This window comes from Eriocheir sinensis, chromosome 53, assembly GCF_024679095.1.
Source record: "Eriocheir sinensis breed Jianghai 21 chromosome 53, ASM2467909v1, whole genome shotgun sequence".
Lineage (NCBI taxonomy): Eukaryota > Metazoa > Arthropoda > Malacostraca > Decapoda > Varunidae > Eriocheir > Eriocheir sinensis.
Window position 1 is genome coordinate 10,804,643 of NC_066561.1, and position 16,713 is coordinate 10,821,355.

Below are 16,713 nucleotides of genomic sequence, written 5' to 3' on the forward strand. Positions count from 1 at the left end.
TGTACATCTTGCATTTTTCTCACCAGACTGTCAAATACAATAATATTTTTTCCATGCATTATGTATTCGCAAAGCTCAAACGTTAGTAAAAGTCTAATTATTTATTTTTATCTTTGTTCGTACCATTTTCCTCCAGAGATGATACTTGCTCGTCTGTTTTACCATCCAAAACTCGAATATTTCTGTCATATCTGCTCCATTATAAATTATAGAATTCCTTTTCCCGCCTTTGTCCAACTGTTTCCCTCCAAACATTATATTCCTGGCTTTTATCCTCTCGAACCTCAAACTTTGCTGTCATGAATTCTCCATTAGTAATACAAACCTAAATATTCCTTTTCCCGCTTTATTTCGCTCTATTCTACTCTCCAACGAGGTATTTTTTCTCTCTAATACGATATTCCTTCTCTCTGTTTTCCTGTACTTCAGTAAAAAATCTAAAACTATCCCGTCATTTCCGCTCAACTGGCAATATAAATTTGAACTATCCCTTTTCCCGTTTTATTCCGCATTATTTTCCTTCTAACACGATATTTTTCTAACCTTTACCCTTCAACACCTCAAACATTGCTGTCATTTTTACCCCATTGATAATACAAATCTTATATATTCCTTTTTAATTTGTCTGTCACTAGTATACCTTCGAACACGATGTCATTCTCTGTACTTTAATATTTTTCAGTCCAGAACCTCAAACCTACCGTCACTTTTGTCCCACTGGTATTACAAAACTTCTATATTCCTTTTTCACTCTCCAACCCGGTAATCTCTCTCTCTGATTTCCTATTTTTCAGTCCAGAACCTCAAAACTAGCGTCATTTTTGTGCCACTGGTATTACAAAACTTCTATATTCCTTTTTCACCCACAAACACGGTAATCTTTCTCCCTACTTTACCCTTTTTCGGTAAATAATCGCAAACCTACCGTCATTTCTGCCCTATCAGTAATACAACTCATTCCCTTCCCATCTCTCGCGCACTAGTTCACCCACAAACACGGTAATCTTTCTCCCTACCTTCCCATTTTTCCGATAAGGCCTCGTAAACATTCCGCCATTTCTGCCTCACACGCTCGGCTCCATAATGCATTACCTCCACTCATTTCGGCGCCTTTTTCTCTCTTTCTCTACTTTTTATTTCCTTGGGTGAGCGGATGCATTTTTTTACCCCGAGTCAGTGAAATAATGGATCATATGCTGAGAGAGAGAGAGAGAGAGAGAGAGAGAGAGAGAGAGAGAGAGAGAGAGAGAGAGAGAGAGAGAGAGAGAGAGAGAGAGAGAGAGAGAGAGAGAGAGAGAGAGAGAGAGAATATATATACACATCTTGCAATCACTCATGAAATCCTCAACCAACAGGAATAACCACACACACACACACACACACACACACACACACATTCACACACCGGCAACAGGTATGCTTTAGTCTCCTCCCGAATCTCATATTTTCTTTAGCGCGTCCTCTGGTATTGAAGAGGGAACAGGTAACTTGCCTAAACCCTCCTCTCCCGCTACGCCCCCGAGCTTACTGAATAATGTAACACGCGCTGAAAGACCGTCCGGGTGCGTGAGTGAGTCCCTGTCGTTGCGTCTAGGTGCGGCTTTAAGGTGAAATAGGTTTAATTGACTTTGCTGGGATTATTAAAGGAGACACCTGTATTGTCAGCGCGCGGCAGGCAGCGTTGTGAGCAGGACCGTGTTGAAGGGGAGGGTTAGTAGGGCGAATCTCTTAACTCTCTACCGGCGAAATCTTGCTCGGTCTGAGGTGGATTCTGATATGACATTATAACTGATCACTCTTATATCTTGACAGAGCGTGGCAGACAGCGTTGTGAGCGGGGCCGTGTTGAAGGGGAGGGTTAGTAGGGCGAATCTCTTAACTCTCTACCGGCGAAATCTTGCTCGGTCTGAGGTGGATTCTGATATGACATTATAACTGATCACTCTTATACCTTGACAGAGCGTGGCAGACAACGTTGTGAGCAGGACCGTGTTGAAGGGGAGGGTTAGTAGGGCAATCTCTTAACTCTCTACCGGCGAAATCTTGCTCGGTCTGAGGTGGATTCTGATATGACATTATAACTGATCACTCTTATACCTTGACAGAGCGTGGCAGACAACGTGTGAGCAGGGCCGTGTTGAAGGGGAGGGTTATATTGACGGGACGAACCTTTTTCCAGCAACAGGCGAATTGAGGCGCCGACACGTTTAAGAATATACTATAAGCTTATATTTCACGGGGAAAGGAAAGGTGGAGTTGTTTGGGAGGTATTCTCTTAACACACTTGTATAACTTTTAGCTTGAGCAGAAAGACGGTTCACAAAACTGTCTTTTCGTACACTTATTTGCTTAGTAATATTATTTCACACTAGTAACTTTTGCCTGGTAGCGTTCTCCTAATACACTCACTTTCCCAAAACTATTGTCTTTTAATACATTCTGATGCCATTGATAATAACACTACAAGTTTTAGCACACACTTATACAGGTTCTACGCCAGCTTCCTAAAGCATGTCTATATTTCCATCGGACCCTTACCTTTAAAATACGGGAACCACAATAGCCCTTCATAAATTCAGCCGATATATATGTGCATAGCATTCTGTAAATTATTTTGCAAGAAAACCACATGCCATGCATTTACAAAGCTATCTTCCTACAGAACTAATACAAAAAATAAAGAGTAAGCATTCCTCTATAGTGTTAATAAACGAAATCTACAAGACATCTACTTCGCTATACGTTTAGTAAATCTCCTAGTATATACGGATACTGTACACGTAAGAAACACTTGGTTAGTATCCAGAATGCAAATTATTATTGGTAATTAATTGCTGTTTTTTGCGTACATTAAAAAGGACTCTTACAAGTAACTAACCCCAAATCTATATATCAAGGTTACTCTCTACTCTCTAATGTTAGTATGCAAGGCCACCACTCTACATGTTAGTGTGTTACAATTAGTAAAGGATAAACACCTCAGCTGTCTTTTCTGTCGGCAGGTGACGCCTTCGACTCCTCCCCTGAGTTTGAAGAATGTCTTGAGGGCCGGCAAGCAAGTCCAAATTAGTTGCAGGGTCGTTTCAGAGGTCATCTTCCTCTTGCATGTGGTCTTCAACGACGGCAAGGACGCTGTGTCTTCCACTACGACTTGAACGCTGGAAGGCAAGCACGCGAAGATGGATCAAGTGGCTCTGAGTTAGGGATAATTCTTTTACTCTTTAGGGAAAGCACAAAATAAAACTAACTGATGTAATGTTGAAGCTAAGGACACAGAGAGAGAAATATAATCAAACAGACAGAGACAGACGGACGGACAGACAGACAGACAGAAAGACAGGCAGACAGAAAGATACACAAACCGACAAACAGACAGACAAAAAGATAGACAGGCAGAAAAACAGAAAGACGGAAAAATAGACAGAAATACAAAGAGACAGAAAAAGACAGACACAAACACAGGGACAGACAGACAGATAGACAGACAGACAGACAGACAAACAGATAAAAATATGCAAACTGACAGACAGACAAAAAGATAGACAGGCAGAAAAACAGAAAGACAGAAAAATAGACAGAAATACAGAGACAGAAAAAGACAGACACAAACACAGGGACAGACAGACAGACAGAAATAGACATAAACACAGACGGAAGGGCAATCATCACATCACAACACACGCGAACATACCAGTAGCGATGAACTTGAAGCCCTTGAACTGCCTCTCGCCGTTGGTGTGGAAGGTAACAGTGATGAAGTTCTTTTCCGAGACGAAGTCCATCCAGGCGGGCGGGAGCTTGTTACCGCAGAACCTAAGAGAGGAGGAAAGGAGGAGGTAGGTGAGGGTGAGAGAGAGAGAGAGAGAGAGAGAGAGAGAGAGAGAGAGAGAGAGAGAGAGAGAGAGAGAGAGAGAGAGAGAGAGAGAGAGACAGAGAGAGAGAGAGAGAGAGAGAGAGAGAGAGAGAGAGAGAGAGAGAGAGAGAGAGAGAGAGAGAGAGAGAGAGAGAGAGAGAGAGAGAGAGAGAGAGAGAGAGAGAGAGAGAGAGAGAGAGAGAGAGAGAGAGAGAGAGAGAGAGAGAGAGAGAGAGAGAGAGAGAGAGAGAGAGAGAGAGAGAGAGAGAGAGAGAGAGAGAGCGAGAATAGCACTGTTAGGCTTTGCTGCATAAGCTGTACTGGGAAAAAATACAACTGATCAAGGGATTTTTATAACTTAAGATAAAATGAAAGATTACAGAAGCTTAACTTGCATTCTTTGGAGCGGGGGTAGAGTGTAGACTGCGTGGGAATTCAATTGAAACATCTAAAATAGGCTTATGGGATTAATAAAAAGTGATGTTGATGTTAGTTAGCTATACTGAAAAAAATATATGTGTGTGTCTATTAATCCGGAAAGCCACACCGTTGATACATTCAGAGCCAGGAAGGAAATAATGAAGATGTTTTAAAAGTCGTGAAGTAGAGGAAGGGAAGAAGTTAAGCAGATGTTTTTCTTATGCAGACGCGACGGAAAGTGACAAATTGAACTTGAGAGATTTATGGGCGGTGAGGCCAGGCGATGAATAACAGAGAACGGGGAACAACAGACGGTGAATAACAGATGGGATAAATAACACAGTGAATAACAGATGGTGAATAACAGATGGGATAAATAACACAGTGAATAACAGACGGTGAATAACAGATGGAGGTGAATAACAGAGAAAGGTAAATAATAGACGATGAATAAGAGAAAGGTAAGTAAGAGACGGTGAATAACAGACAGTAAATAACAGACAGTGAATAACAGATGGTGAATAACAGACAGTGAATAACAGACAGTGAATAAAAGACAGTGAATAACAGAGAAAGGTAAATAATAGACGTTGAATAAGAGAAAGATAAGTAAAAGACGATGAATAACAGACGGTGAATAACAAACAGTGAATAACAGACAGTGAATAACAGGCAGTGAATAAGAGAAAGGTACCCGTAAGTAACAGACGGTGAATAACAGATGGAAGTGAATAACATGCAGTGAAAAGCAGAGGGAGATGAATAACATGCGGTGAATGACAGAGTGGTGAATAACAGTCAGTGAATAACGAAGGGAGAGAAGGCTGTGAATAACAAAATCTAAGGAGCTTCCAAGGCTACAGCAACTGGCATCTTGTAGTTTCTTTAAGTCTTTGCGTAGCCTTAAATACTGGTAGGAAGGAAAAGGGCAAGGAAGGGAATTTATTTGTGTACCATCATGTAGTGAGAGCAAGGGAAAGGGATCCCGCGATGGAGGAGGACAAGGAGACCAAGGGAAGCAAGGAGAGCCCTCTAGGACGCAGGACAACACTTACTGCACGCCGTGGTATGTCTGGAGGTTGACGGCGCGCACGTAGTCATTGGCGCAGCGGTTCTTGTACTCCACCTTCAGCGACTCGAAGATCAGGACCACCTTGTAATCCTCCGGCGCCTGGTCATGGAAAGATAATACAGATGAGGTAATATAAATACGGGGTTGATAAAGAGATTGATGAGACATAGAGATATATTATCAGAGAACTTGAAAAATACATGAACGCAAATAGAAAGAAAGATAGATAATATAGATGAGATTAATAGGTTGTTAGTGAGCTTGATAAAAGAGAGAGAGAGAGAGAGAGAGAGAGAGAGAGAGAGAGAGAGAGAGAGAGAGAGAGAGAGAGAGAGAGAGAGAGAGAGAGAGAGAGAGAGAGAGAGAGAGAGAGAGAGAGAGAGAGAGAGAGAGAGAGAGAGAGAGAGAGAACTTGAAATATGCATACATAAATAGGTAGACAGAAGGACCGATGGATATAGAAAATAGCCAATTCATATACACTAGGTAACTTCATTAATGCAGAGACAGATATGCAGAATTTATCTTTTTTTCTATATTTTTCAATGTCTATATTTTCAATTCTTCTTCTTGGGATAATGTTTTCAGACAACTAAAATAAATCACTTCAGGCACACACGCAAACACACACATGCACACACAATAAAAAGTTAATCATGTTAGTTTTTCAAAATTATAAAAATCTATCCATTTGTTTTTGTTGCATACCCGTTAACAGATCTTCCCCGTAACAAAAGCTGTATATAGATAAAATAATAGGGGTCGTTACTTAGCTTCAGTGTGTCATAGTGTGCTATATTCCACATTATAACACTGGAGTTCAAGACAAATATCTATAGCCATTGGATTATAGCTAGAAGTCTACGGGAGTAAATGAAATGCGGCGTGCAATTTCCGTAGACTCTTACAATAGTCCGATCTTTCTTATAATGTACTTCTAATGGTTACTGTTTGGAGGAAGAAAATAAAAGAAAGAAATGAAGAGGAAAAAAAGAGATAGGTACGAAATTTAAAAAAATAAACAGTTAGAGAAAAAGAAGGAAGGGAGACAGGAAATGCGAACTAAATGAAGAGGGAAGGAAAATTGAAGAAAGGTATGGTGAGAAAAGGAGAGAGAGAGAGAGAGAGAGAGAGAGAGAGAGAGAGAGAGAGAGAGAGAGAGAGAGAGAGAGAGAGAGAGGAGGTAAAAAAATAAGGGTTGCAAGAGGTCAGCGAAAGGGCATAAGAAGGAAATAACAATGAAAGATTAAAAAGGAAAAAGAAAAGGAAATAGAGAGAGAAAGCGGTCAGGTACGGGAGGGGAAAAATAAAATAAAAAAATAAAAGTTGGGCAGTGAAAGTGTAAGTACTGAGAAGGAAAAAAGAAGTGGAGGTGGAAGGGAAAGGAAATAAAAATGGGTGGAAAAAAATGAGAAAGAAGGAAAAAATAAAGAAAAAAGGAAAAATAAATAAGAATGGAAGGTGAAAGTGTAAATACTGAATAAAAAGAGGAGATAGGGAGAGAAAGGAAATAAAGATGGGTGAAAAAAGGATGATAATAAAGGAAAAGATGAGAGAAAAAAGGAAAAATAAAATACTGAATAAAAAGAGGAGATGAGAGGGAAAGGAAAAAAAGAAGATGAGAGAAAAAAAGGATGATAATAGAGAAAAAAGGAAAAAGAAAAACGGATGGTCGGTGAAAGTGTAAATACTGAATAAAAAGAGGAGGAAGTGAAAGGGAATAGAGATAATCGGAAAGTGAAAGTATAAACAAGGCTGAGGAGATAGAGAAGGAAGAGAAAGAGGAGGAGTAGGAGGAGGAGTAAGAGGTTAAAATAATAGGAGGAAGAGGAAGAGGAAGAGGATTAAGGAATAAGACTAAGATAAAGAGGAAAACGAGGTAAGGGGAACGAAAACACGAGGAAATAGAGGAGTAAGAGTAGAAATAAGAGGAAGAGGAAGAGTAAGCATAAGAGACTGAAGGAGTAAGAGGAAGAGGAAGAAGTTAAATAGTAAGAGTAAAAGAAGGAGGTAGAAGAAGTAAGGGGAACAAAAACACGAGGAGACAGAGGAGGAAGAGTAGAAATAAGAGGAAGAGGAAGAGTAGGTGTAAGAGGTCAATAGGGTAAGAGGAAGAGGTAGAGAAAGAGGAAGAAGGGGTGGGAGAGACCGAACTTCTGCAATCATTAATCATCCGTTCACTTTTCTTCCTCGGTTTGCTGAAGATTAATAGACGGATACATAGATAAATAAAAAGATATATAGAGAGACTGATAGATGTGTGTGTGTGTGTGTGTGTGTGTGTGTGTGTGTGTGTGTGTGTGTGTGTGTACAACCAACCAAATAAAGAAAGAAAAAACACGCTAACATGCACTTTTCTCCGCCCCTCAACGGCACTTTAAGGAGCAGGAAGCGTGTACATAGTCTCATACTCACAGTGACGTTGAATTCGCAGTGGTAGTCGTTGGGGTAAAGATTAGGGTAGCCGGGCGAGGTGACGGTTTTCAAGTCTCGGTCCTCAGACAGTATAACTTCGGCGCAGATAGACGGCCCTGTAATGATAGAGGTAGTAGTAGTAGTAGTAGTAGTAGTAGTAGTAGTAGCATCATCGTCATTATTATCATTGCGGCTCACCTAAAGTATTCGCAGGCCTGTTAGTGGTAGTGGTTGTGATAGTAGTAGTGGTAGTTGGAGTGGTCGTGGTGGTAGTTGGAGTGGTCGTGGTGGTAGTTGGAGTGGTCGTGGTGGTGGTGGTCATGGCGGCGGTGGAAGGAGACACGGCAGAAACACCTGAAATCATATATAAACAATGAAACAATGGGCCTCAAGAATGAAATAGAAGGGAACAGCACAGAAAGAAAAGAAGTACCGGAGATGAGATAGAAGAAAGGAGAAATTAAAAAAATATAATAATAATAATAATAATAATAATAATAATAATAATAATAATAATATGAGTAGAACTTACACTTTGGCGCAGAGAGAGAAATAGTAAAAAAATTGTCCTTTAGGGAAGCCACTTACCTGATGAGCTTGAGCTTGAGCTTGAACTTGAATCCCTAAAGCTTGAACTGGCAGAGCTTTGTGTGAGAGAAACTGAGGCAACAGAACTTAAACTGCCAAAGCTTGAATCGCCCGAGCTTGAACTGGAAGAACCTTGACTAACAGAACTTGGGCTGTTGAAGCTTGAATTGGCAGAGATGAAGACAAAGCTCGAGAGAACTGAGCTTTGACTGCGTAAGCTTGAGAGAAGACAACTTGAAGTGCTAAGGCTTAAATTAACAGAACTTGGAGTGGAAGAGCTTGACTTGAGAGAACTTGAACTGACAAAGCTTGAAATGACGGAGCTTGAACTTGAACTGACAGAGCTTGAACTGACGAAGCTTGAACGGAAGGAGCTTGAACTGACAGAGCTTGAACTGACAGAGCTTGAACTGATGAAGCTTGAACGGAAGGAGCTTGAACTGACAGAGCTTGAACTTGAACTGACAAAGCTTAAACTGGGAGAGCTTAAACTAACAGAACTTGAACTGAGAGAACTTGAACTGACGGAGCTTGAGCTAATAGAGCTTGGACTGACAGAGCTTGAACTGACAGAGCTTGGACTGACAAAGCTTGAACTGACAGAGCTTGGACTGACAGAGCTTGGACTGACAGAGCTTGGACTGACAGAGCTTGGACTGACAGAGCTTGAACTGACAGAGCTTGGACTGACAGAGCTTGAACTGACAGAGCTTGAACTGACAGAGCTTGAACTGACAGAGCTTGGACTGACAGAGCTTGAACTGACAGAGCTTGGACTGACAGAGCTTGAACTGACAGAGCTTGGACTGACAGAGCTTGAACTGACAGAGCTTGAACTGACAGAGCTTGGACTGACAGAGCTTGAACTGACAGAGCTTGAACTGACAGAGCTTGAACTGACAGAGCTTGGACTGACAGAGCTTGAACTTGAACTGACAGAGCTTAAACTGGCAGAGCTTAAACTAACAGAGCTTGAACTGACAGAGCTTAAACTGGCAGAGCTTAAATTAACAGAGCTTGAACTGACAGAGCTTGGACTAAAGGAGCTTGAACTGACAGAGCTTGGACTGACAGAGCTTGAACTGACAGAGCTTGGACCAACGGAGCTTGAACTGATAGAGCTTGAACTGACAAAGCTTGAACTGACAGAGTTTGAACTGGCAGAGCTTGAACTGACAAAGCTCGAACTGACAGAGCTTGAACTGGCAGAGCTTAAACTGAGAGAGCCTGAACTTGAACTGACAGAGCTTGAACTGACAGACCTTGGACTAACGGAGCTTGAACTGATAGAGCTTGAACTGACAGAGCTTGAACTGACAGACCTTGGACTAACGGAGCTTGAACTGACAGAGCTTGAACTGACAGAGCTTGAACTAAGAGAGCTTGAACTAAGAGATCTTGAACCGACAGAGCTTGAAATGACGGATCTTGAACTGACAGAGCTTGAACTAAGAGAGCTTGAACTGGAGCTTGGAGTGACAGAGCTTAAACTGACAGAGCTTGAACTGGCACAGCTTGAACTGACAGAGCTTGAACTGAGAGAGCTTGAACTGACAGAGCTTGAACTGAGAGAATTTGAACTGACTAAGCATGAACTTAAACTGACAAAGCTTGAACTGACAGAGCTTGAACTGACAGAGCTTGAACTGACAGAGCTTGGACTGACAGAGCTTGAACTAAGAGAGCTTGAACTGACAGAGCTTGGACTGACAAAGCTTGAACTGACAGAGCTTGAACTAAGAGAGCTTGAACTGACAGAGCTTGAACTAAGAGAGCTTGAACTGACAGAGCTTGAACTGACAGAGCTTGAACTGACCGAGCTTGAACTGACAGAGCTTGAACTAAGAGAGCTTGAACTGACAGAGATTGAACTGACAGAGCTTGAACTGACAGAGCTTGAACTGACCGAGCTTGAACTGACAGAGCTTGAACTAAGAGAGCTTGAACTGACAGAGATTGAACTGACGGAGCTTGAACTGACAGAGCTTGAAGTGACAGAGCTTGAACTAATGGAGCTTCTACTGTTCAAGTGTGAAGTTCCGAAGCTTGAACTATTGAAGATCGGACTCAGAGAACTGGAAACGTCTGACCCTTGTATCGAACTTATCAAACCTGAGGACAGCGAACTTGAACTGCTTGAACCAATCGAACCTAGACCATTGGAGCTTGAAATTTTCGATCCACTTGAACTACTTGATCTTGGAACGCTTGAACTTGATATTGATCGTAACGAACTGGACCTTACGGAGCTTAAAATAATGGACGTTGATGAGGAACTTGAACTTGCAAAGCTTCTCAGTACGCTACTTGAGCTTGGTGATTTTCTGCTTTGAAGAGATCTTGAGCTTACGGAACTTGAACTTGAAATTACAAAACTACTTGAACTTGATTGACCTCCGCCTGGAAAGATATGACATAATGGTAAATGAAGATGCTCGCTTTGAGATTTATGAAGAAAAGTAAGAGAAATAAAGTAAATAAGACAGAGGAGTAGGAGTTAGAGGTTACAAAAGAAAGAAAGGGGACAGAAGGAAGGGAAGGAATAGGCAGAGTGGGGGAGGCAAGGAAGGGAGAAGAAGGAGAGGGAAGGAAGGAGAAAACGAAACGATAGAATGGAGATAGGAATAGGGAGAGAGAGGGGGAAGAGATGGAAGAGAGAAGCAGAAGAGAAGGGAGGGGAGAGAGAGAGCAAAATAGATTAACCGTTATATGATTCCTTTTTGTGAGTTTGCATAGCTCTACTTTATTTTAATTAATCACAGTTCATATTCATTAAGGAGGTAAATATTCTCTTTTACTTATATAGGTAACTAATCAACAGGTGTGGAGGAACAGCTGCATAAACAACTCGATCAACCTTACTCTATAATATATAATCGTTGTTATTATTACCGTTAGTTCAATTCCGAGCGGTATATATTTTTCCCCTCGCCGTATTCTTAACCAATTCAGCGCCCAAGCACACACACATTTGACAAGGCTTTCGTAGGAGATGTGGAGGGCATTTCCATGAGTAAATTTGTGACCCTGGTGGTAGTTTGATAGAGCTTCTTTACCAGGAACGTGAAAACAGCACTCTTGAGGACCCGATTAATATCCTTTTCGGCTTTTGGAGAGTTAGTGTGCAGGCGGAAGCGTCAGATAATACGGACCTTCATCTTCGGCTTCCCTCTCTCCCTTTCTCACCCTCTTCTCTTCTACCCCTTGTGACCTGCTGCAAGAAAGGGGGCCGCCGAGTCACAACGATTGTAATATAGAGTAAGGTGGATCGATGTGTTTTTGTGCTTAAATCTACGAGATCACAGCCAACAAAAAAAGCCGTCCACAGCATCCTGAAAGCCCCGAGAGGGATGCACGTGTCGGGAAAGCCAAAAGAAGCAATCTTAAGCGTGACTCAGCACAGCACGTTTACCTGAGGCTTACCTGAGGAGAAAGGAGACGACGGCACGGGACAGAAAGTACAAGTCATGGGGTACATACATACCTGCTGCCGACACACGCGCGGCAATCACGTACCTCGCTGTCCGTGACTTATACACACGCGACCTATACCGCCAGACACACGCCATAAAAAGGTATCGCGCACAGGGTTTTATTCTCATTGGATCGTAAAAGAAAGAGTTACGCATGTGAAGAAATAATACCTCTGGACGACACGGCGTCCACACACTACGGAGGACATCAGGTACAAGTAGTTTTTACAGTGAATAGTGAGGCATGAAAAGTGATGATGGTGACTTGATAAAAGACTGTGAGAAAGAAGACCTGCGAAGAGGCAGTGACACTCAGACAGACAGACACTACGAAAATCATCACGTATAATGCAAGTGTTTTATCTTACGGTAAGAGAAAAGGAATGGCTAGAAATAGAAGTGTTTTCAACCTGCACGTCCATATTACGTACAGCCAGGCATGTGTGTGCAAGTATGATATCATGTACGAAGCTACACAGATGTTTAACAATTAAAGAGGTAACAAAGGCTGATGTAAGGATGAATTAACGCCTGAATTATTATATGGTTATTATATAGCACTGAAGAGAGTCAGTCTTGGTTAAGCTGAAAAACACTACGGAACAGTATAGAGATGGTTAAGAATAAATTCACAATTGTACACATTGTCAGAAAGAAAAATTAGTACCAGCGTTTTTGGCATTATGCTGATAGAGATGGTATATAAAAAGAAACTCTGTAACACAAAACTACTCTGAAGTAATCGCAAATATCTACTTTCCCGCGAGACAACAAACCCCAAGGAGGACACGCTCACCTGAGCCCGCCGAGCTGACAGAGCCCCGCCCACTGCTGGAGCCGGAGCTGCTGGGCGATCCTGTGTGGGGGAAATTGGAAGCATAGCAAAACAGGGAAATATTTAGAAATGATATCCAGAGTAACATTCCACAGACAAAAGAAGAAATAAAAATTCGTTTGTGACCTACCGGCCACCATTGAACTTGAACTTCCTTCAGGAGTCATGTCGCCACCATCACTAGAACTGAAGCTTCCGGCCGGGGCAGAACTGCTGACACTACTGCCGGACGAGGCAGCTGTCGGCGCCAGGCTGCTGCTGAGCGAAGAGGAACTGGCTCCCAGTGACGAACTGACAACACTATCAGAAGCAGAAACCTCAACGTCAACAGAGGTGCTTACCACGCTGGACGCCAAAGAGCTATCAGAAAGTGCGGAGCTGCTGGTGCTGCTGGAAGCTGATAAACCTTCACTGAACGCTGAGCTGCTAGTGCTGCTGGAAACTGATAAGCCTTCACTGAACGCTGAGCTGCTGGTGCTGCTGGAAGCTGATAAACCTTCACTGAACGCTGAGCTGCTGGTGCTGCTGGAAGCTGATAAACCTTCACTGAACGCTGAGCTGCTGGTGCTGCTGGAAGCTGATAAACCTTCACTGAACGCTGAGCTGCTGGTGCTGCTGGAAGCTGATAAGCCTTCACTGAACGCTGAGCTGCTGGTGCTGCTGGAGGCTGATAAACCTTCACTGAACGCTGAGCTGCTGGTGCTGCTGGAGGCTGATAAACCTTCACTGAACGCTGAGCTGCTGGTGCTGCTGGAGGCTGATAAACCTTCACTGAACGCTGAGCTGCTGGTGCTGCTGGAGGCTGATAAACCTTCACTGAACGCTGAGCTGCTGGTGCTGCTGGAAGCTGATAAACCTTCACTGAACACTGAGCTGCTGGTGCTGCTGGAGGCTGATAAACCTTCACTGAACGCTGAGCTGCTGATGCTGCTGGAGGCTGATAAACCTTCACTGAACGCTGAGCTGCTGGTGCTGCTGGAGGCTGATAAGCCTTCACTGAACGCTGAGCTGCTGGAGGCTGATAAACCTTCACTGAACGCTGAGCTGCTAGTGCTGCTGGAGGCTGATAAGTCTTCACTGAATGCTGAGCTGCTGGTGCTGCTGGAGGCTGATAAGTCTTCACTGAACGCTGAGCTGCTAGTGCTGCTGGAAACTGATAAGCCTTCACTGAACGCTGAGCTGCTGGTGCTGCTGGAGGCTGATAAGCCTTCACTGAAGGCTGAGCTGCTAGTGCTGCTGGAATCTGATAAGCCTTCACTGAAAGCTGAGCTGCTGGTGCTGCTGGAGGCTGATAAACCTTCACTGAACGCTGAGCTGCTGGTGCTGCTGGAAACTGATAAGCCTTCACTGAACGCTGAGCTGCTGGTGCTGCTGGAGGCTGATAAACCTTCACTGAACGCTGAGCTGCTGGTGCTGCTGGAGGCTGATAAGCCTTCACTGAACGCTGAGCTGCTGGTGCTGCTGGAGGCTGATAAGCCTTCACTGAACGCTGAGCTGCTGGAGGCTAATAAGCTTTCACTGAACGCTGAGCTGCTGGTGCTGCTGGAGGCTGATAAACCTTCACTCAACACTGAGCTGCTGGAGGCTAATAAGCTTTCACTGAACGCTGAGCTGCTGGTGCTGCTGGAGGCTGATAAGCCTTCACTGAACGCTGAGCTGCTGGAGGCTAATAAGCTTTCACTGAACGCTGAGCTGCTGGTGCTGCTGGAGGCTGATAAACCTTCACTGAGCGCTGAGCTGCTGGTGCTGCTGGACGCTGATAAACCTTCACTGAACGCTGAGCTGCTGGTGCTGCTGGAGGCTGATAAACCTTCACTGAACGCTGAGCTGCTGGTGCTGCTGGAGGCTGATAAACCTTCACTGAACGCTGAGCTGCTGGTGCTGCTGGACGCTGATAAGCCTTCAGTAAACGCTGTGCTGCTGGTGCTGCTGGATGCTGATAAGTCTTCAGTGAATGTTGAGCTGCTGGTGCTGCTGGAGGCTGATAAGCCTTCACTGAACGCTGAGCTGCTGGTGCTGCTGGAGGCTGATAAGCCTTCACTGAACGCTGAGCTGCTGGTGCTGCTGGAGGCTGATAAACCTTCACTGAACGCTGAGCTGCTGGTGCTGCTGGAGGCTGATAAACCTTCACTGAGCGCTGAGCTGCTGGTGCTGCTGGAGGCTGATAAACCTTCACTGAACGCTGAGCTGCTGGTGCTGCTGGAGGCTGATAAACCTTCACTGAACGCTGAGCTGCTGGTGCTGCTGGAGGCTGATAAACCTTCACTGAACGCTGAGCTGCTGGTGCTGCTGGAGGCTGATAAACCTTCACTGAACGCTGAGCTGCTGGTGCTGCTGGAGGCTGATAACCCTTCACTGAACGCTGAGCTCCTGGTGCTGCTGGAGGCTGATAAAACTTCACTGAACGCTGAGCTGCTGGTGCTGCTGGAGGCTGATAAACCTTCACTGAACGCTGAGCTGCTGGTGCTGCTGGAGGCTGATAAGCCTTCACTGAACGCTGAGCTGCTGGTGCTGCTGGAGGCTGATAAACCTTCACTGAACGCTGAGCTGCTGATGCTGCTGGAGGCTGATAAGCCTTCACTGAACGCTGAGCTGCTGGTGCTGCTGGAGGCTGATAAACCTTCACTGAACGCTGAGCTGCTGGTGCTGCTGGAGGCTGATAAGCCTTCAGTGAACACTGAGCTGCTGGTGCTGCTGGAGGCTGATAAACCTTCACTGAACGCTGAGCTGCTGGTGCTGCTGGAGGCTGATAAGCCTTCAGTGAACGCTGAGCTGCTGGTGCTGCTGGAGGCTGATAAGCCTTCAGTGAACGCTGAGCTGCTGGTGCTGCTGGAGGCTGATAAGTCTTCAGTGAACGCTGAGCTGCTGGTGCTGCTGGAGGCTGATAAGTCTTCAGTGAACACTGAGCTGCTGGTGCTGCTGGAGGCTGATAAGTCTTCAGTGAGTGCTGAGCTGCTGACGCTATTACCGAGTAAGTTTCCTCCGGGAGCAGTGTTAGAGCCTGTGCTGCTTGACTCAGCGGAACACTGTGCTAGTGCTGAGCTGCTGGTGCTGCTGGAGGCTGATAAACTTTCACTGAACGCTGAGCTGCTGGAGGCTAATAAGCTTTCACTGAACGCTGAGCTGCTGGTGCTGCTGGAGGCTGATAAACCTTCACTGAACGCTGAGCTGCTGGTGCTGCTGGAGGCTGATAAACCTTCACTGAACGCTGAGCTGCTGATGCTGCTGGAGGCTGATAAGCCTTCACTGAACGCTGAGCTGCTGGTGCTGCTGGAGGCTGATAAACCTTCACTGAACGCTGAGCTGCTGGTGCTGCTGGAGGCTGATAAACCTTCACTGAACGCTGAGCTGCTGGTGCTGCTGGAGGCTGATAAGCCTTCACTGAACGCTGAGCTGCTGGTGCTGCTGGAGGCTGATAAGCCTTCACTGAACGCTGAGCTGCTGGTGCTGCTGGAGGCTGATAAGCCTTCACTGAACGCTGAGCTGCTGCTGCTGGAGGCTGATAAGCCTTCACTGAACGCTGAGCTGCTGGTGCTGCTGGAGGCTGATAAACCTTCACTGAACGCTGAGCTGCTGGTGCTGCTGGAGGCTGATAAGCCTTCACTGAACGCTGAGCTGCTGGTGCTGCTGGAGGCTGATAAACCTTCACTGAACGCTGAGCTGCTGGTGCTGCTGAAGGCTGATGAGTCTTCAGTGAACGCTGAGCTGCTGGTGCTGCTGGAGGCTGATAAGCCTTCAGTGAACACTGAGCTGCTGGTGCTGCTGGAGGCTGATAAACCTTCACTGAACGCTGAGCTGCTGGTGCTGCTGGAGGCTGATAAACCTTCACTGAACGCTGAGCTGCTGGTGCTGCTGGAGGCTGATAAGCCTTCAGTGAACGCTGAGCTGCTGGTGCTGCTGGAGGCTGATGAGTCTTCAGTGAACGCTGAGCTGCTGGTGCTGCTGGAGGCTGATGAGTTTTCAGTGAACGCTGAGCTGCTGGTGCTGCTGGAGGCTGATGAGTCTTCAGTGAACACTGAGCTGCTGGTGCTGCTGGAGGCTGATGAGTCTTCAGTGA

At 44.9% G+C, this 16,713-nt stretch overlaps 1 protein-coding gene across 15 annotated transcripts in view; it reads right to left on the reverse strand.

Annotated features, from left to right (window-relative positions):
• Positions 1 to 1,929: 1,929 nt before the first annotated feature.
• LOC126983373 (serine-rich adhesin for platelets-like) overlaps positions 1,930 to 16,713 on the reverse strand; it is a 37,630-nt gene continuing 22,846 nt past the window's right edge. For 4 of the 15 annotated variants that reach the window (XM_050836123.1, XM_050836126.1, XM_050836124.1 and 1 more), the window contains 10 exons: positions 15,808 to 16,077; positions 14,782 to 15,456; positions 13,954 to 14,214; positions 12,787 to 13,773; positions 12,618 to 12,677; positions 7,959 to 8,114; positions 7,761 to 7,876; positions 5,329 to 5,444; positions 3,692 to 3,813; positions 1,934 to 3,158 (listed from right to left, as the gene is read on the reverse strand). In XM_050836123.1, coding sequence (XP_050692080.1) covers positions 3,145 to 3,158; positions 3,692 to 3,813; positions 5,329 to 5,444; positions 7,761 to 7,876; positions 7,959 to 8,114; positions 12,618 to 12,677; positions 12,787 to 13,773; positions 13,954 to 14,214; positions 14,782 to 15,456; positions 15,808 to 16,077 — 2,777 coding nt within the window. In that variant the 3' untranslated portion in view covers positions 1,934 to 3,144. Of the gene's footprint in view, positions 3,159 to 3,691; positions 3,814 to 5,328; positions 5,445 to 7,760; positions 7,877 to 7,958; positions 8,115 to 12,617; positions 12,678 to 12,786; positions 13,774 to 13,953; positions 14,215 to 14,781; positions 15,502 to 15,807; positions 16,078 to 16,713 lie in introns of all 15 variants that reach the window. The other 11 variants (XM_050836116.1, XM_050836115.1, XM_050836112.1 and 8 more) reach the window with 8 other exon arrangements.